The sequence below is a fragment of the Cricetulus griseus genome, chromosome 4 (assembly GCF_003668045.3).
Source record: "Cricetulus griseus strain 17A/GY chromosome 4, alternate assembly CriGri-PICRH-1.0, whole genome shotgun sequence".
Lineage (NCBI taxonomy): Eukaryota > Metazoa > Chordata > Mammalia > Rodentia > Cricetidae > Cricetulus > Cricetulus griseus.
Genome location: NC_048597.1, coordinates 80,758,778 through 80,780,608, shown reverse-complemented (window position 1 = coordinate 80,780,608; position 21,831 = coordinate 80,758,778). Strand labels below are relative to the sequence as shown.

Here is a 21,831-nt window from a genome sequence, read left to right as displayed (position 1 = left end):
GCGCAAACCTTAGAGATCTAAAGGGTTTTTACAGGCTGGAGAATGTGCACATTTGGCCATGTAATAGCAGGGGGTGAGATGCCCTCAGGTTTGTTGTTTCAACTGTGTTATTTATTTGCTACTTTGGAGACTGAAAATCCTGAAGCAGTAACAATCCTTTCACTATAAAACTTAATAGTAAGGGATGGAAAGATGCCTGGAGAGAGGACTCTAGTTTATATACCTTCTGGAGTATCTACAATTTTTGTATGAAACATTTACTTTTTAAGAGTGGCGTTCGTGCATGTGTGTACATACCTGAGAAGGTCAGAGGACAACTTGTGGGAATTGTTTTTTCCACCATGTCGTTCCAGGGACTGAATATAGCTTGAGTTAGGGTTGCTTAGCAGGTTTGAAAGTAAGTACCTTTACCCACTGAACCATCTCCTTAGCCCTGAAATGGTTACTTTTTGTTTGTTTGTTTGTTTTTGGTTTGTTGTTTGTTTGTTTTTGTTTTTCAAGACAGGGCTTCTTTTTGTAACAGCCCTAGCTGTCCTGGAACTTGCTCTGTACACTAGACTGGCCTCAAACTCACAGAGATCTGCCTGCCTCTGCCTCCAGAGTGCTGGGATTAAAGGTGTGGGCCACCATTGCCTGGTGGAAATGGTTACTTTTATATTTCACCAAAAATAAGCAAAAATGGATATATAGATTCCATTTCAATTAAATATATTGGAACTGAGGTAAAAATTGTTACTTGCTACCTGTTTTACAAGTTAACCTTTAAAGGTAAAGTACATTATACCTCTAAGTGTGTAAAATACTTTAAACATGTAAAACCTGGTTCTTTCTTTCTTTCTTTCTTTCTTTCTTTTCCAAGACAAGGTTTCTCTGTGTAAAAGCCCTGGCTGTCCTGGAACTCTTGTAGACCAGGCTGGCCTTGAACTAACAGAGATCCACCTGCCTCCGCCTCCTGAGTACTGGGATTAAAGGAGTGTGCTGCCACACCTGGCTAAAACCTGGTTCTTACTAAAGATCTATCAAAATGTTGTGCCCTTTGAGAAGATTTTTTTCAATTAACCAATGCATCCATTGTGTTATCCCACATTTGACACGTTTGATATTTAATAATGCCATCTTCCTCTGCTTGCCTTATGCTTCAATTTTTCTCTTCTATAAGTAAAGACAATAAGGTGTCTGCTTCAGGGCTAGAAAGAGAGAGATCAGTGGTTAATAGCACATACTGTTTATATGGAGAACCCAAGTTCAAATCCCAACACCCATGTGAGGTGGCTCACAACCACTTATAAGTCTAACTCCAAGATATCTGATGCTGCCTTCTGGACTACACAGGCACCTACACTCATAGGCACACACATATACATAATTTTAAAAACAATTTAAAAAATAGTGTGTGTGAGGTTACTGCTAGGTTCAAATGTGGTAGTAAAACAATGTTAGCTGCTTGTAGGAGTAATGTGTGTTAACTGGACTGCAACCATCGTGAAAGCATTGATTTTCTGCTTTTTTTTTACTGCTATTCTCAGTACCTGGAGGAGTGATTGATACATGGATTGAGCTAGATAAATATATTTGATAAAAAATCACTGCTGAAAAATTGTCAACACACATTCCCCCTACTTTAGTTAGCCATATACTCCTTCAGCAGTCTTTTTAATCCTTCACTGTTCTAGGACAGAGTAAGAACTCAGAAATATCTGTATATATCTTCAGGATAAATCCTGAAGATTGGTACTCATCACATTCTGGTGGCTAAAATTGTTACTTGAACCTTAACTAAGAGGACTGAGAAATAACAACTACCTTGTTTCAAGCACCTGTTATCTGTTATGCTTCTACCAAGCTTACCACAAGCATCTATGCTGTCTTCAGCTATTTTCTGAATTACCACTGCTGTGCCCAAGAGCTGTGGTCACTAGAAACCACAGTAGAGAATAAAGCAACAGGATCTGCATAGCTTAGCTAATGACAGGACAGCACTGCCAAAGTTTCACACTTACAGCTCTGGCCCTCAGCTTTGGCCAGCCTGGTGCCATCGATTGTTTCCTTGACTTGTCTCAGAGGGATGCTGCCTTTTTGTTGTTGTTCATTTCTTTATCTTTTTCTCTTTTTTAAAAAACTTTTTTTTTGTTTCTTGTTTTCATTTTTGCAGTACTAGGGATAAAATCACAGCCTCCTACATGCTAGCCGGTGTTTTCTACTGAGCTACATACAGTCTCTCATTCTTTTTACCTTTTCTTTTGAGGTAGGTTCTCACTAAATTGCCCAAGCTATCCTTGAACTCAAGATCCTCTTGCTTCAGACTCCTGAGTAGCTAGGATCCCCAGGCCTAGTCCCAGGCCTTGTTCATCTTTTCATTTATTTGGACTTTGTTTTGTTTCTGAATTGGACAAAAGGAAATTATGATGTTTGAGAGAAGTTTTTTGGTTTGTTTTTTGTTTTTTGTTTTTTAAGGCAGTCTTAAGAAGTTTTTGTGAAGGTGGATGTATGAAAGAAGTAGATGAAACATAAAAATTACATATTTTAGGGACTATGGAGATGGTCTGTGCTTAAGACTACATAATGCCCTTGCAGGGGACCCAAGTTCGGTTCCCCACACCCACACTGGTGACTCACACAACCCCCTGTAACTACATATCCAGGAGATGAAGCATGCACTGATCTCTGTGGTCAGCCACATTCACAAGTGCATGCCCACATTCAGACACACGTGCATACACAAATCTTAAAAAAAGCATATATTTAAAATAGATTTTTATTCCTCTGTCCTTCAGTCTGAGAATATAAGTAAAGATCATGTGCTGTCTTAAAATTACTTGATTACAAAGGGTGCAATTTTAATGCACGTTAGAATGATCAGCCTCTTTGATGGGACTCACTGGAGTTATTCCAGACATTACTGTAAGAGTGTTACTTGGAAGGAACCAGTGAACTTAAAACAAACAGTACTTGTATAAAATGAGTGTACTTTGATCTGATAAAGTTCCTGTTGCTGTTAAGTACTTTGGGGGATTTCTAAACAAATTCAGCATAGCATATAAACCAGCCTTTCCTGCAAATCCATTGTTTGCTTTTTTTTTTTTTTTTTTTTTTTTTTTTCTCTTCTCAAGTCTTAGTTTGTCACTCTGGCTGGCCTGGTACTCACTCTGGCTGGCCTGGTACTCACTATGTAGACAGGATAACCTTGAATTTACAGAATTCCTCCTGCCTCTGCCTTCCAAGTGCTGGGATTAAAGCTATGCCTGGCTTATTGCTTGCTTTTCATCCAGGACATATCTTTTAAAAACAACAAGCAGAAAAGATAACAGCAAGCAGGCAGTAAGACCACTTAATCAAATGGTCTAGTGTATTTCCATTGACAGTTATTCAAAACTCATGAATTACTCAATTATTACTTCTTTAATGTCTGCCTTCAAACAATTGTTTGGGAGGGATGTGTATAAAATAACATACTTTTAGAGGTTAGAGGACAATATCCTGGAGTTGGTTCTCTCCTTCCAGCTTGTGGGTCCCAGGGGTCAAACTCAGATTATTAGGCTTAGTGGCAAACCCCTTTACCTGCTGAACCGTCTTACTGGCCCCCATATATGAGTTTTCTATGATAAAGTTATATATGTCAAGCAATATGCATTTCAAACAATATGCAAGTAATATTTATTCATATGTATACTGTATGTGTGTGTGTGTGTGTCTGTCTGTCTGTCTGTCTCCACGCACGCGTGCGCATACTTGCATGTGTGTACATTATGTGGGTGTTCAAGCATGAGTGCATGTGAATGAGGGCATACCTACCACTACACTCATGAGAACAGAGGATAGCCTCCCATGTCTGTCCTGACCTTTCACCTTGTTTGAGACAGATCTCTGTTGTTTTGCTACTGTTCCAACCTATCTGGCCTGGAAACTTCCATGAATTGTCCTTTCCTTACCTCCTGTCTCCCCGTAGGAGTATGTTGGAACTGCAGACACTGGGCTGCACAACCAGCTTTCATGTTGGTTCTGGAGATTCATACTCACGTCTTTCTTGCATTGCAAGTAAGGTTACCTTCTGAGCCATCTTTCAGCCCAATATTTTTCTCCATCTCCATTTGGATTTCATACCCATTTCTCTATTTGGCCGTGCAGCTGAAATTCTCTTCACTCATCTTTGTATAGGAATGGACCTAGCATAGGGCCAAGCTTGTTGTGGTCTTTTAATAAAGGTTGCATAAATGTCTAGTTTTTTATGTTGTTTTAAATATCTCAATGGGAGGATTTTACAGAGTTAGTTGAATGAAATTTAAGTATACATGTTCTCCAGTTCTTGCCATGATCCATTGTTCTCATATTTATTTTTATTTCTGGAAAATACCAGAAATTTTCAGCTCTGGTTGAAATATTACTTTTACATATAAAGTTATATAACTGACAATACTGTGCTGTAGACTAGGAAGTCTTGCATTCCCATTCTTTCAAACAAAACAAACCTCTACAAATCAAGCAATAATGGAGACTACTGTTGTAGTTAGATTTTGAGTGGTTGTTATGTGTGTGTGTGTGTGTGTGTGTGTGTATACATACATATATATATATATATATATATATATATACAGTTACATATAGTTATATGTAGTTACATAGCATTATAGAATCTTCTAAACTAAAACTTGGTATAATCACCTATACTTGAGTCATGGAGAAATAGGCTTAGAATAATTCTTCCCTGACACAAATATTAAACTCTAATGTTTAAAGAAGAGTGCAATTTTCTAGACTTGAACCAGATGTCAGTCACATTTTTATTCTTTGGCTTACTTCTCAGATGATTATGAAGTCAGAATATCTATACATGCCTCTCCAAGTTACTTTGGTTATTTAATTTTTCTTTTGGGGACAGTGCCTCACTGACCCAGGCTGGCTTTGAACTCTCAATTTCCCTTCCTCAATCTCCCAAGTGTTGTCATTATAGGAATGTAACATTGCACCTGGCTATCTCCTTCCATGTTTTTGGTTTTTGTTGTTGCTCTTTTTTTTTTTTTTTAATTAAAATCATGTGTGTGAACAGAAGTATGCATTGTGGTGTGTGTGTGTGTGTGTGTGTGTGTGTGTGTGTGTGTGTGTGTGTGTATCAGAGCACAATGGACAACTTCTGGGAGTTGATTCTCTCGTTGTACCATGTGGGTCCCAGGGATCAAACTCAGGTCATCAGGCTTGGCTGCAAGCACCTTTACCTGCTCAGCAATTTTACCAGCGTTTGTTATATTGCTTTTAGACAAGATCTTACTATGTAGCCTTAGCTCCTAGAACTCACACTACATAGACCATGTAGCCTTGAACTTGCCATGATTCTCTTGCCTTCTTCCTGAGTGCTGGAATTACAGATGTGCCCCTCCACATCCCCCATGTTTTTTTTTTAAATATAATTGAGAACCTAGATTTTATATATTAGCATGATGATTTGAATGTTCTGAAAAATAGTTTTCTTGGCAGCCTTGAAAATTTTACTCAGAAGGTAAGAACAATTATAGAACAGCTTTCTCATTCCTACCACTGTGATGGAGGAATCTTTTTGTTTGATTTTGTTGTGCTTTAGCTTCAGGCAAGTCCTTGTTGCCTAAACAATTAGGGAGTAGGGGATACCTCACAGCAACATGTTTATTTATCATTTGTTTGAAGCTAGGTCTCATATAGCCCAGGCTGATTTCATGTAGCAGAGGCTAGCCTTGAATTCCTGATCTTCCTGCCTCTACCTCCTAAGTGCTAGAACTACAGGCCTACACCACTATACCCATTTTATATGGTGCTGGGAATGAACTAAGCATGGTATGCAAGCACTCTACCAACTGAGCTTATATACCCATCCCCAAAATTTTTTAGACAATAGAAGTTCATGGAAACTGGATTGCACCTGACAGTATACACCGTGTATTCTGGGTGATCACACTGACTTCTGATTTCTTGATTGATTATTAGTAATCTTAGGACCTAAGAGGTGCTCCTTTGACTGCTCAAACACATTCTTCTACAACAGACGGCTGTCCCGGTGATTCCTGCCCACTGTCCCAATAGCTTGTTTTTACTCAGGCCATGAGGCTGGAGACAGATCCATGTGAGCCTTAGGCCCTCCTGCATGACCTTTGTACCCAGAAGGACTATTTTTGCAGAAATAATTCTGTGTAACCAAAGCTAGATTATGCAAGAAAGGAAAATGATGTTGAAGTTATAATGAATGCTCAATGGAGAGTTTTCTCTGGGGGCTGGATGTTTCCTATGGAAATTCCCTTTATAGAAGGACACAGTAAGGTTATATTTTCCTGGAAACAAATGTTTTCCAGACACCTTCTCCACTTATAGCTGGAAAGACAGATGCTAATCCAGCAGATCTGACTCAAAATTTTCTGCTAATGGGCCAAATTGATTTTTACCCTGGGAGAGGCAATTGCTGTAGACAGTGGCGTGGGCATAAACACTTTACAAGCTGAGAATACTTTCTGCTCATTTTGAACCCAGTGTTCACTAAGACAGTGGGTGACCTCATCTTGGCACACGTGACTTGAGCTGGTGAGACAGCTCAACAATAGGCAAGCGTAAGAATCTAGGTTTGATGCCTTGAACACACATTTAAGAAAAGCAAAAAATAACAACAAAAATCAGGCATGGTGGTGCACACTTGTAATCCCAGCACTGGGGAAGTAAAGACAGGCAAATCTGGAGGCTCTCAAGCCTGCTGTCTAGCCTAATCATGGGCTGTAGGCTAGGGAGAGACTAAATAAATAAATAAATAAATAAATAAATAAATAAAGTGGGCAATACATAAGGAATGCCTGAAGTTCTCTGGCCTTTATGTGCATGGAGCACTCATGCACTTGCATGTGTACACACACACACACACACACACACACACACACACACACACACTCTGGCCTTTATGTGCATGGAGCACTCATGCACTTGCATGCGTGTACACACACACACACACACACACACACACACACACACACACACACACCAAGCCAGAGTAGATCTGTATGTGGACTGTTTAGCTACAACCAAGGAATAAGCAAATGCATTGTATCATCTAATAGCATTAAGGATGTAGAGTGAATCTTTAGCAGTCAAAGTGATTATACTTTTTAAGCTGTCAATTTCTTTTGTTTTTTAGCATTTATTTATTGAGGGAATTACATGTGCCATGGTGCATATATAGATGTCAAAGGACAACTTTCAGGGATCCTTTCTTATTGTCCACCATGTAAGTTCCAGAGATTGAAATCAGATATTCAGGGTTGGTAGCAAGTGCCTTTATCAACTGAGCCATCCCCCAACCCTCAAAAGGGTTTTTATGTTTGGTTGTTTTTTACTGTGTTGTTGTTGTTTTAAGGCCTCTATGGAGTTATAATTTATATAATATAAAATTCACTCATTTAAAGTGTGCACACTCTTCAAGCCCATTTGCTGTGATTCCCTTCTTTTAATTTCCAGTTCTAGGTATCCAACACTGTATTTTCTCTCTATAGATCTATCTTTTCTGACCTGACTTGGAAATGAACAGCCATAATTCTAACACTTTAGAAGCTAAAAGAGGAGGATTGTAAGTTTGAAGCTAATGAGATCCAAGCCAACCTGGCCTATATAGTGAGACCAAGACAATAAAACCAATTGTCTTATCTGATTATTTCATATAGAATCTTCATCTCTGGTTATTTCATATAAATAAATGACAACGTCCCTGCCTCCTCCTCTTTCTTTCTGGTACTGTATATTTAAACCAGGATCTATATACCTCAGAGCTGCCCTCCCAATCCAATATGTGGCCTTTTGTGATTGGCTTCTTTACTAAGAATAATAGAATTCATCCATGCTTGAGTATGTGTCTTACTTGATGCCTTTTAAGACCAAATAATATTTTGTTGTATGAATATACCACATTTTGTTTTTATAGTCACTAGTCATTGGACATTTGGATGGTTTCTAATAAGCTACTCTTTTTGGGGGGCAGGGATGGGGTTTTGAAACAGGGTTTCTCTGGCTTTGAAGGCTGTTCTGGAACTAGCTCTTGTAGACCAGGCTGATCTCGAACTCACAGAGATCCGCCTGCCTCTGCCTCCTGAGTGCTGGAACTAAAGGCATGCACCACCACTGCCCGGCTAAGCTACTCTTTTTTAAGGGACACATTATTACCCAGGTAATAAGGTGATTTAAATGACAGCGCTAGGAAGAACACAGGGTTTGGAAGCAAAATTCACAGGAAAGCCCTAGTATTTTCAGATTTTGTAAGCATGTTAAACCTTAGTAGATAGAGCGAAGAGCCTTGTAACTTTTATGATTCTCTAGTGAAGCTTTTACTTTGAGTTAATGAAGTTGCAAGCAGTGGCCCCATTATCTCATACTTGATCTTCACCCTAATTGGCCCATTGGGCCATTGTGTCTGTATCGGCTGTGTTCATATGTGCCTGTGGAGCTGAAGGGACAGCAGGCAGGGGACCCAGAATGAACACATATATCTCTGTATACCAACTCTGTAGGACACTGAGGGTTGACCCTGCTCCTGTTCCTGGTAATAGCAATGCAGTGGGGGCTAAACTCAGGTCCTTGACCTTAATTCACATGGACTTTTAAATAAGGTCACCGAGAGTAAATAGATATGTAAATAATGACAGGCTCTTGAAGAAAAATACAGGCATACAGCAACAGTGAAGGGGGGGGAGCTGCAGTTGCTCTCTTCTTGTGTGAAGAAGAGAGTCCAGGTAGGTACCTGAGAGGTGAGCTGAGACCTATGGGCTGGTGTCCAGAGCCAGAGCTTTCAACTGGGAGGAGCAAGTACTATTCCCCATGGAGGAATTGATTTGGCTCTTTAGACTTGCAGCTATAAAGAACCTGGAGCACAGTGGCTGGGGTGGAGTGTGTTGTGTCAGTTGCTGGGAATGGCCCAGTTTGAAGTATCTCTTCCTTCATACCCTGCTGCTAAAATGACAAAAATCAAACATAAGAACTGAGGATAAATCCATCAAATTTTACCAGGAGCAACCTTATATTGTGTCTCTTCTTCTGAATAGATGTTTTTAGATGTATAGTTTGAGGTTTTTGTTTTCGTTTTGTGGTGCTGATGATGAAACCCAGGGCCCCCCACATATGTGAGACAAGCTCCACCAACTGAGATAATTCAGCCACCAGATACACAGACTTTTAATACTGACATAGGAAACAGCTTTGGGAACTTTTGTAGACAAACAGTGTGATAATTGAAAATATTGGCAAAGATGTGGCAAATAGTATTTTTGTGTAGCAGTTATGATGGTATAAATTGCTGCAGCCACCTTCTTTCAGTTTGGTGCTCTATGTAATACAATCTGTCACACACTGTGGTCCCAGAAATTGTTTTTACATAAGTTCTTACCTCTACATATAGGAGGCATGCAGTTTAGTACTGCACGATTGGTAGCACAAGCTTGTCAGAATCAACTTGCCATTCCATGGAGGGATAAATGAACAAAATGAAATGTTTTTATATGATGAGTATGTGTGTCCATTAAAATGTGGAAAATGTTTTAGGAAGCTTACTTATTGTGGGAGGTGGTGAGTAAGCACTGAAAGGCTGTAAGGTGACGTAGTCCCCAAGTATCACAGTGACACGTCAGTTTTGTTAAGGCCTTTCAGCTGATTAGATGACATCCACCCAGAATGGCATTTGCCATCTGTTAGTAGATATTAACCATATCTACAAACTACTTCTGTGGCAATTTCTCAGTTAGAGTTGGCTAATTGGATACTGTAGCTCATCCAGGGGGACACCTAATACTGTCACAGTGAGATATTGTTTGTAGGAATAAACTTAGTCCACATATATCCATGTATATGTGGCCTGATCTCAGAAGCATAACCCTAAATAAAAAGAGAAAGATAAGAGTGAAATGAATTGGATCATACCACTAATATTTTTCTCATTTAAGTATCGTTTCAATATATAAATTCAAAACATCTCTCTCATGACTAACATATGTGTATATAAAGTTATAAAAGATAAATTAGGAAGTTATCAGTAGTTTTGGTTATAGATTCCCTGTGGACTAGCATGGAGTCATTAAGTCACCCAGTGACTTTTGTCTACAGTAGTGTAGTAGCTTCCAGAAAACAAGCACATGAGGATAATGTTAGCCTTTAGTAAATAATTCCTGTCAGGACTAAGTGACTGTGGGTTTTTAAAATATATATATATATATATATATATATATATATATACCCTTTTTAAAAAAATGTGTATTTGTGTGTAATGTGCACACGTGTGTGAGATCAAAGGACAACTTGCAGGATTCAGTTCTTCCACCATGTGTGTTCTGGAAATGCAAACTCAGGTCAGTGGGCTTAGCATCAACCACTTGTCTCTACCTGCTAAGCCAGCTTGCTGGTTCCAGATTCTTCTTTTTTTCTTCCTCCTTATGTTCTGTTTTTAATGGTAAAGAAAAGGAGGACGAGATTAGAAATACTCAAGAATGAGTAAATTCAGCCACAAAAAATGAGTAGTGAGAGTCTAAGAAAATATCAAAAAATATTGTAGGTATTTCCATAATTTCTCATAATGCAGTGCTCTGACATCATGAAAGTGTTTTTATCTCAGTGTATTTCACAACACACTTGAAGAAACTATTGAGGCACCAGGGTGAATGCAAAAGTTGGTAGTGAGACGTCCTGTTGCCCACTGGATGTTTACTAAGGTTTAAGATGTAATGCCTCAGAGTTCCTGAATCTCATTTGTAAAACAGGATAACTAATAACCATGAGGTTGAGATCAAATAAGATCCCAGTCAAATGTTGGGTATAGAGCCAGGAATGTTAACTCCATGAGTGTTAACAGCTTTTCAAATGAACACAATAAAAGAATCAAAGCCTCTCAGCTGAGTAAAACAGATTAAGAAAGAACACCTTCACCTTTCTGTGGTTGGCCCCTTCTGGATATTTTGTGGTCATGACCTCTCTCATCCTGATAATGACATTTGGAGGTAGGAGAGCTGATATATTTGTTTCCATTTATCTAAAGATTCCTGAGTAAACAGGAATAACCATCTGTTTGACGATAGACCAATATTTTAGAGCTTTGCTCTTGAAATATTAATTACCATTGGTTCAGTGTGTACCGAGCGTTGAGTAGTATGACGAGTGTGTAAGTGCTCTCTAGAGCTGGGGGTGGGACTTAGTGTGTACCAGGTTCTAGGTTTGCTCACAGAACTACAAGAAATAGATATGTCATAAAACAAATAAGTGCTCCATAATGTTAGATTGTCATTCAGTCTTCATACTCTTTAGGAAATGAAAATTCTTACTATTTCCATTTTGTAAAACAGACTAAGGCTCAGGAAGGTAGTGTTATTCACTCAATTATTCAAAGTGTGCCTTGTCCCCAACATTTGCAGTCCCATTCATTGCTCCTATGATGGCATGTTACAGATTACAGACAATACAAATTCTATATAATGCCATTTGTTAGATAATATGATAGATAAGACAGATTTATGGGAGCCAAAACATTATTCATATTTGACAAGGAACATTTATTTTTTATTTATTTATTTTGATTTTTCCAGGCAGGGTTTCTCTGTTTAACAGCTTGGCGTCCTGGAACTCGCTTCACAGACCAGGCTGGCCTTAAACTCATAGATATCCACATGCCTCTGCCTCCAGAGTGCTGGGATTAAAAGTGTGCACCACCACAGCTAGCAACAGGGAGCATTTTTGAGTTTACATATTTGAAAAAAAGTTTTCTGTGTTTTGTTTTGCATTTTGAGACAGGATCTTGCTATGTAGTAGTCCAGCCTGGCCTCAAGCTCTCAACCCTCCTGCCTCAGCCTCCTAAGTGTTAGGATTACAGGCATGTATCACCACAGTGGGCTCAAATAAGTATTTCTGGTCTAATTTAATGCCTCAAAAAGTCCCATCTCAACTACCCAAGTTTCCTTGACCATACTTGTGCCCACATCCATGATGGGCATGAACAATGTGACTCTTGTGACATCTGTTGGCCCTCAAGCAGTTGTCTCTTTGCCAAATTTGCTTACTAATACTTTCCCAAGGCCAAGGAGGTAATCAAATATATTGTCAAGGTTAGAACAGGAACAGCAGCTTCCAGCAACACTCAAGGAAGGAGGAAGCAAAGCTTTCTTCAAATGAATCCTTAAGTATCCCCCAGTTAACACTTGTTATGGATGTTCTTGTCACACAACTTTTAAATCTGTCTCTCTTCATAGAAGGGATTGTATAAAATTACATAAAATTCCAAACTGTAGAACTTGATATTTATTTAGAGGTTTGTAAATCACTTAAAGATTATCTTCTATAAGTATTACTTACATTTTTAACTGTAAATGACCAAATACTGAAATATTAAACAATTTGTCCTTGGTCTGTAGAAAGCAATCTCAGAAACTTAGTGCTCTTTAGCTTCACTACCCAGCAACTTATGCTCAAATTACGTGTTTTTAAAAACTGTCAATTAAGTCTCCCTGTTAGTTTATGTATAGTTCTGTGTTGGTAAAGTTGAAGTCTTAAAAAGCCAAATGCTAGGGAAGTTGAAAATCATAGTACTGTATACTTGTCTTTATTTTCTGTAGCTACATGAGACAGGAGAAGTAAATGCTTGACACAGCCAGACCAGCTAGAATGGGAAGGGACTCAGCTTATTTCTGGTGTTTGTTTTGTTTTTTGTTTGTTTTGCTTTGACTTAGTTTTTAAATTTTGTTTTTATTCATGTGTGTGTCTGTGTCTGCAGGGGCCAAAAGAGGGCATCACATCACCCTTGAATTGGAGTTACTGGTGTTTGTGAGCTGCCCAATATTAGTGTTGGGAACCAAGCATAGTAAGCACTTTTAATCACTGAGCCATATCTCCAGCCCTGTGGGATTGTTCTTCTTTTTTGTTTTGTTTTTTGTTTTTTTGTTTTTTTGTTTTGTTTTCAAGACAAAGTCTCATTATATAGCTCAGGCTGCCCCCAAACTCACTGTGTAGCCCAAGCTGGCCTCAAATTTCAGTGATCTTTTTGCATTGGCCTCCAGAATGATAAAATGTATGACACCACCGTACCTGTCTTACTTTACCTGCTTATTAATTTTGTAATGTTAAGGATTGAAGTTAAAGGCTGTATGCATGCTTGGCAGGTGCTCTACTAGTGGGCTCCATCTACAGCTCTTTAAATTTTTGTCTTATTTTGAGACATAGTCTTGCTAAGTTGTTCAGGGTATCCTTGAACTCCTTGAGTAGCTCAAGCTGCCTCCCACATCCAGTACTCCTGCCTCAACCTCAAAGTAGCTGGAGAGTGTGCTGTCACAGCAATTTGTCTCCAATGGCCACTCTTTCTCCAGAGCTACTGAGGTTTTTTTTTTTTTTTTTTTTTTTTTTTGATAGAACCAAATCCTTTTCACATCAGATTTGGCACAAGCAGAATTATATTGCCAGTGGATTAGCCTACAATTTATTTTGTAACTGTAGGTATCCATACTTTCTGAATGGAAAAGAAACATTCTAGTAGAAACTGATTTGATAAATTATACTAATTGTCAAGTAGTTTCTTGGCCCATTTGTATCTTTTCTATTCACTTTGAAATACTGATGTCTTAAGTCTTCTGTTTTTTCCTCCAAACTGAAATGGAGATGGTCTTTTTTGCTAATGACCCTTCAGTTATGGACTTTGCCACAGCACTTAGCAAATCTGGCCACAGCCCTGGCCTTTGACCCCTGGCCTTCCTAAAACACAGGGCCCATTCAACACACAAATGCACTGGCTGCTACTATAACTAACATCTTGCAGATTTCACAGTACAAAGGCAGTGTTGCTTTTTGTTCTTGGGTTTAAAATAACTTGTACTTCAGTTAAAATAACTAGATTAATGGCCAAAAGCCAGTATAGAAATGGATTTTCCATGTTGAAAGGGGCCAACATTTCTGTAGCTAACCCTAAATAACAAAGAACTAAACTACACATGTTGAACTTTTCCAGTTTAAGAACTCCTGTTTTCTTCAAAGCTGGTTGCTTAAAAATCTATGAATTATTTAGTGATACTCATTTCTTAGCCTTTTAGCTTAGACTATGTATGTAGATAGTAACATATGTATGATGTTCAATGTTCATCATAATATGTTAAGAGTTATTAAGTAGTTTAAGAATTATATTTTAAAAAAATCAAATTATGAGCCAAGTGTAGTGATGCACACCTTTACTCCCAGCTCTTGAGAAACAGAGGTAGACAGATCTCAGAGTTCAAAGCTAGCCTAGTTTACATAGAGGCCAGCCAAGGCTACATGAAGAGACCCTGTCTTAAAAAGAAAAAAAAAAAATCAATAAATTATGGGGCCATGGGAAATAGCTCAGTTGGAAAAGTGCTTGTTCATAATGAGGATCTAAGTTTGATCCCCAGCACCGGCATAAAAACCTGGAATGGGCCAGGCGTTGGTGGCGCACGCCTTTAATCCCAGCACTCGGGAGGCAGAGGCAGGTGGATCTCTGTGAGTTTGAGACCCGCCTGGTCTACAAGAGCTAGTTCCAGGACAGCCTCCAAAGCCACAGAGAAACCTTGTCTCAGAAAAAAAAAAAAAAAAAAAAACAAAAAAAAAAAAAAAAAAAAAAAAACTGGAATGGTTGTGTGTGGTTATAACACCAATATTCACCAATTGTTAGAGACAAGTGGATGCTTAGGGCTTGCTGGGCAGCTATCCTTCCTAATAGACAAGTCCTGGGTTCCAGTAAGAGACCTAGTCTCAAGAAACAAAGAGATAGCTCTTGAGGAAAGATATGTAAGGTTGACCACTAGCCTCCACATGCATAAACACACACACACACACACACACACACACACACACACACACACACAATAAATAAATAATGTAAAATTTTAAAGTAGTTTCAGACATGTGGGGCACAGATACACCTCTCACACATCATTCAGTTTTGGAGAATAATCTCTAGCAAAAAGGAAGTAGACATTGAGACTGAGAGCTTTTGTTTATTTTCAAGACAGGATCAGCATCTCTCTGTGTATCCCTGGCTGGCCTGGAACTCACTCTGTAGACCAGGCTTGCCTCAAACTCAGAGATCTGCCTGCCTCTGCATCCCCAGTGCTGGGATTAAAGGTATACACCACCAACGAGGTAAGGCTGAGGGGAGAGGACAGAGAATCCTTTGGAGGAGGTTTCAGAAGGGGAAAATGAGATGAGAGATCAGCTGGCTATTCTGCATGTTTGAGAAATAAAATTGGTAGCCCTGTGCTTGATCTGACACTACATGGGAAAGGACTTAAGGTGGATATGGAGAACCAAGAGGGAAGAGGAACAAGCCAATTATTAATTCCAGGAAAAAACAAAATGGCATTACTAAGAAAGGAAGTGTGATCTTTAGTACATTCCTAGAATTGTAGTAACCAATATTTGTAGTCACAATAAAAACAATTGATGGACCAGAAAGTTGTCAATTACATAGGAGGGATGGGGAGTATGATAGGTAAGTAGGTCCTCCCAAGCTATAAGAGGGAGCCAGAAGTTACTGTCTCAAATTGAAGATGAGTGAATAGTCAAAATGGTGGTAATAAAAGGGAAAGTAACCATGTGATTGGAAGCATTCTTGAGTGTAATAGCAAGGATGCAGAAAGCATGGGGTGTGGGCTTTTTAATTGTGATTTTTATCACTATTCAATTACTATACATTGTCATTCATGCTCTTTTCTCAGTTACTAATGAAGAGCCTTTTTTCCTCTAGAAAATGTGAAGCATCTAACTCATTGAGTGTTGGCTCATTTTACATCTTTTATCATTTGGTCACCTACAGATACTATATACATAGGAGAAGGGGTGAGGGGATCCATTTGGAATGACGAATATAGAGTAACTTGTTGATCCAAGATGGAGCAGATATCTATAGTCACTATATGTTAATGTGTTCTTGGTCATAAAGCCAGCACCCTGGGAGTGGCTTGTCATGTGTGCTGTACAGGTTTAGGCAAAATGAAAGCAAGATTGCCCTGAAGTTTCTAAATACTTGATAACTAAAACATTACCCTTAATTATAAATTAAATTGAGGTAGCTGCTCAAGCAAACTATTTCATAATGCTAGAGTTACAGTCATGAACAGTCTACTTGTACCAGAGAGAATTCTTTGGCCTCCAGGCTCACAGCCCCCAAGGGATAAAGTAAGAGATGTGAATGTCTGCTGCTGGCTTCATTTATAGCAGATTGTTGACAGCCCTTGGGCAACTGAAAGTTTCTGGGTTATCTCCACCTTGCTGCCTGTTCCGTCAAGTCAGAGAATCAATTTCATTGATATTTTTACATTTGCATTATTTGTAGGCTAAGGATTTGGCTCAGTTAGCATATGTGAAGCACTAGGTTTGATCCCCCAAACTGTGTTAACCAGGCATAGTGGTACACACTTGTAATTCTAGTACTTGAGAGCTGAAAGCAGGAGGGCCAGAAGTTCAAGATTGTCTTCAGATCCGAAACAAGTTCAGGACAGCCTGGGATTCCTGAAACCTTGTCTGAAAAAGGCAGGGGGTGGGGGCATTTGAGACTTTATTGTCTGTACATTGTATTATATAGGAATTCTAGGCTTGTAGTGATAGAATCTAGATATTCCTCCCTCTTTGTTTATTAATTTGTTTTGTGTGTTTGTTTGTCAGAATGTTATGGAACAATTCAATCCTGGCCTACGAAACTTAATAAACCTAGGAAAAAATTATGAAAAAGCGGTGAATGGTAAGTCTTTTGATTTTTTTTCTAAATTAATGTAAAGTGCATATGAAATCTGCTAATATTTTATTCATCTTTAAATACTTAACATTACATTTTTAAATGTCTTTAAATGGATTTTTAAATAATTTATCTACAGGATTTTTGCAGTGGCAGAGCAGGATAGTACTAATGTTTTTGAAGTGAGTTAACTGAGTAATTGTAAAGGTACTATAAGTAACATATTTTTACTCTAAAATTGTGCTTTCTGGTATACAAAATTAGGCTTTAATATCATTTCCATGACTTTTCTAAACCAAATCTTTGTGAACTAATAATTTATACTGAAAATATTTGAAAATGGCCAGATGTGGTGGCACACACCTCTAATCCCAGCACTTGGGAGGCAAAGGCAGGTGGATCTCTGTGAGTTCTAGGCCAGTCTGGTCCACATATAAGATCAGCCAGGGCTACAAAACAACATTTGAACATTAGTGTCCTGCTATGTGAGAATCATTCATTTAGCTGAATAGAAAAACTTCTTGCCTTTTGACAGATTCTTTTGTTTTGAGACAGAATCTCACTTTATAACACAGGTTAGCCAGCCTTTGAACTCAAGCAATCCCCCTTCCCACCCTTATAAGTGCCAGGGTAACAACTATGAGACACTATAACACCTTGCTAATATATCTCTTTTTTTTTTGTAGTAACATGAAAATTTGTTTTGTTTTGTTCTTTTGGTTTCTCTGTGTAGCCCTAGCTGTCCTGGAACTACCTCTGTACATCAGGCCGGTCTCGAAGTCATAGAGATCCACCTGCCTCTGCCTCCCAAGTGCTGGGATTAAAGGTATGCACCAACACTGCCCAGCAAAAAAATAATATTTTTAACCTCAATGAAAGAACATTTACCTTAAAGGATGCCTTTATTGAAGCTGAATTTGAAGCCAGACCCAGTGGCGTAAGTCTATAATCCCAGGTACTTGGGAGTCTGAGGTAAAAGGATTACAACTTCTGGGCTAGCCTGGGAAACTTATCAAGAGCTTGTCTCTGAGACAGAGAGAGCAAGAAAGGAAGGAAGGAAGGTAAGAGAGAGAGAGAGAGAGAGAGAGAGAGAGGAGGAGGAGGAGAGATTTCAGGTAAGCAACCAGCTAGCTGGGGTGTACCTGCAGGACCATGTGCAAGGTGGAGAAGTTCTTGTCCAACATGAATGAGGCCCTAGTTTCAATCCCCAACAATTATATAAATAAGTAAATTCAACCATAGATATTTGCTTCTCTTTTGGGACCCAGGCTGTTAGCTATCTTGAAAAGGTTTTCGCTGAGAAGGATAATAAGAGCTACTCCTGAACTCCTACTACAAGTGAATACTATTAGAATACATTGATGTTGGGTGGTGGTGGTGGTGGTAGTGGTGGTGCACGTCTTTAGTTCCAGCACTCGGGAGGTAGAGGCAGGTGGATCTCTGTGAGTTCAAGGCCAGCCTGGTCTACAAAGTTAGTTGCACAACAGCCCTGTCTTGAAAAACCAAAAAAAAAAAGTAGAATACATTGATAACCACCCTAAAACGTGGTCCAACAAGACAGTGTACTGCCCAGGCCCTAAGCTGTGGATGGCAAGAAACATGGCATGGCTATGCATTTTTTACCTGCAGCTTTCAATACCAGGAAATAGAACAGGTCTGGGATCTTGCTTCTCTTCCCAACAATGTCTGTGCCTTCTACAGGCTCCCTTCCTCCTCTGAGAGCGAGAGGCTGGACTTAACCACTGTCCCTCGGTGACTGTTTAATCACTGGGCCACAAAGTCAACACTGTCCTCATAGGAAAATCACTATGACCTGTAGAACACTTTTTACTATGTAGCCTGAACTACTTTCTGAGGCAGTTATAAACTAAGTGAGCGCTTGTAGCTTTACTTCATATTTACAAGACTTGTCCCCACAGGGTTCTTGCCACTTTACCACCTTTCAGAGATGATTCTGTACTTGATAAGTATTCCCAGAACTTCTGCAGGCCATCTGGATATAGTTTTGCTGAAGCCACTGATAATTTTAGATACATTTATAAAGTCCTTGGTAAGAATTTGGAGTATAGATGCCAATGTCAGCCAAAAGTGCAGTCACTAGATTATAAAGGTGGAGTGACATGTGAGTTGCTGAGAGAGAGATCAGGGATTTGAGCAGTAGTGATTGGTGTGGACTAGAGCAGACAGGAATCTTGCAAGAGCTTGAGCTAACTAACAAATAGGAGATATCAGCCCCACAGATACTGCTGCAAGCAGAAAAAAAAAAAAAAAATGAGCCCTGTGCATCACACTAAACTGAGAAGTAGGACTAGACAGTGTCAGTTTAGCCATGCATTGCAGTGTAGCACCAGGCACCTACTATTGCACAAAGTACTTCAGCTACACAAAGACTTGGTGGCTTAAGACACCACTTTCTATTGTCCCTGTAAAGGCAAGGTAGCTCTCAGAAGTCTCAGGGTTCACTCCACTCTGTCCTTGGGTATCCTTTCTCCATCAAAACCACACTGGGCCCTTACTATAGCAGCACTAGCCTTAAAGGCTTAACATTTACTAGGTTCCTGTGTAACCCATGCTTATTGGTACTACATTGATCAAAGCAAGTTCCATGACCCAGTGTCCCAGGAGACAGACAGGAAATCTGGAGGGTTGTAGTTCATTGAAACTATTACTATAAAAATCTATCATGAGCTTGTGGAATATGGACTTGGGGGAGATCCATGGAGGCTTTAGTAGAACAGTTAACCCAATGAAACTGTATTTTAAGAAAAATACTATCAGCCAGGCACAGCACATGCCTTTAATCCAGACACTTAGGTACCAGAGGCAGGTGGATCTCTGTGAATTCAAAGCCAACCTGGTCTAGTTGTTCCAAGGACCCCCCAGAGCTGCAGTCACTAAAATAGAATTTATAGGTTTCCTGAAATAGTAAGAATCAGAAACTCACAAAGGGGGGACAAAGTTATCAAAATACTATTTTATTCTTTATTAGCTCTGGATAAGTTACATGGTTTTAAGTTAACTTAGCTTTATTATAAGAGCAAAACTAATGTGAAAAGGCAAAAATAAATAAATAAAAGCAAAGCTACTTTGAAAGACTGAAAAGATTACATGGTTTTAAGTATAAGCTAATGAAAACAATCTCAATTTAATGTGTGGTTGTAAACCAGAAATTTTAAATGTTGTGTAATCCTGAATGCAGCTCTCCCACTACTGTGCTCTTCAGTTTATCAGTACTTTGCAACTTAAACCTCTCATTCCAACATCATCTGTTCACTTGACATTTCATTGGCAACACATTTGTTTTTAGGTGGAGTTGCTTTTACTTCGGTTCTAGCTAACATAGTGATTGAGAGCTGAGGAAGTGAAGTCCCTCAGCAGGAGCTGTGTACACTGTGGCTGACTCACATTGACCTTGGGGACAGCCTGAAATGTCTCCACTCCACTCCCTTTAGCAAAAGAAGCTGATAATGCTACCCACCCATATCTTGGCGTTGTCAGTAGATTAGCTAAGTAATGACTGAAAACAACCTATATAAATAGTCTCTAATTGTGGATTACACTGTAAGTTCTTCTCCAGTTTTATAAAATAGTAGTACAGGAGAACATTGCACTTCTTAAACTTACATACAGATACACTAAAAGCTTTAACTTATATTTTTAGAAGCTATAGTAAATGCTGAAATATAAAAAATTTGGGGGTAGGAATTTGGGCTTCAGCTAAACCTATACATGATGAATTATCTGATCTTTTGTAATACTTCCCCATAAAAATCTACCTTTTAGGTCTGGTGATGTAGCTTAGTGGCAAAGTGCTTCCTTAGCATGTGAGAATTAAAAATACAAATAGGGGCTGGAGACATGGCTCAGCAATTAAGAGCACTTGCTGGTCTTGCAGAGGACCTGGGTTCTGTTCACATCACCAGCAGGCAGCTCAAAATTGCATAGAGCTCCAGCTCCAGCTCCAGGGGATCCAGTGTTTTCTGGCCTCTTCAGTTACCCACATATAGATGGCATGTTCATACACAGAAATACACATACATATAATTTATTTTATCTTAAAAAACAAACAACTGGGCATTGGTGGCACATGCCTTTAATCCCAGCACTTGGGAGGCAGAGGCAGGCGGATCTCTGTGAGTTCGAGGCCAACCTGGATTCCAGAGCGAGTGCCAGGATAGGCTCCAAAGCTACACAGAGGAACCCTGTCTCTTAAAAAAAAAAAAAAAAAAAAAAAAAAAAAAAAAAAAACCAGAGAGACTGGGAAGATGGCTTAGCCGGTAAAGTGCTTGTCTCAAGTATGAGAACCTGAGTTTAGTCTTCACCATCTATATAAAAATATTAGGTATGGTGGCACAGGCTTATAATTCCAACACTGAGGAGGCAGAAAGACAGGCAGATCACTGGGACGCATTGCTCAGCCAGTCTAGCCTAATTGGTTAGCTCCAGGCCAGTGAGAAACCCTATCTCAAAGGAGGTGTGGACCATGTTCCTGAGGATGGCACCATGGTTGTCTTCTATCTTCCAAAATGCATTCATGAGTGTATGTTGACATACACACAATAAATAACAACCTACTTTTTAGCCTGGCCTGGTGGCATAGGGTTGTAATCCCAGCTACTAGGAAGGATAAAGCCAGGAGGATTATATGACCAAGGGTAACCTTGTAAACTTAGCTGAGACCCTGTCTCAAAATGAAAAATACAATAAAAGAACTGAGGCTGTATCTCAGTGGTAAAGCACTTACTGTTCTATGGGTAAAGAGAATAGGCCAGAGGCCCTTGTAGTTCCAAGTCTCCATGATCTCTGGAGTTCCAGGAAAAACTAATTTCTGTGTATGAAGGTGGTCTCTGAGTTTAGGGGAAGGGTGGAGATTTTTTTCCTCCAAAATCACACTGGCTTTGGCTGGATCTTGTTGAAATGCTTGCCTGTCATACACCATTCTCAATCTGAATTGCCTGTAAAGCAAAAGAAGCCAGGCTGCCATTTGTCTGTCCCATGCTGACTTTATTAGAGAACTTTACAAAATGGACAGCCTCCATCTGCATCCTTTATCCAAACACCCTTCAGGGTCAGTTTGAAGGAGAAAACAGTATAAGTTTATTATTATTATTGTTGTTGTTGTTATTATT

At 39.2% G+C, this 21,831-nt stretch overlaps 1 protein-coding gene across 1 annotated transcript in view; it reads left to right on the top strand.

Annotated features, from left to right (window-relative positions):
• Baiap2l1 (BAR/IMD domain containing adaptor protein 2 like 1) overlaps positions 1-21,831 on the top strand; it is an 82,098-nt gene that overhangs the window by 11,477 nt on the left and 48,790 nt on the right. Inside the window, exon 2 of the mRNA XM_027413610.2 lies at positions 16,633-16,708. Within this exon, the coding sequence (XP_027269411.1) occupies positions 16,633-16,708 (76 nt within the window). The remainder of the gene's footprint in view (positions 1-16,632; positions 16,709-21,831) is intronic.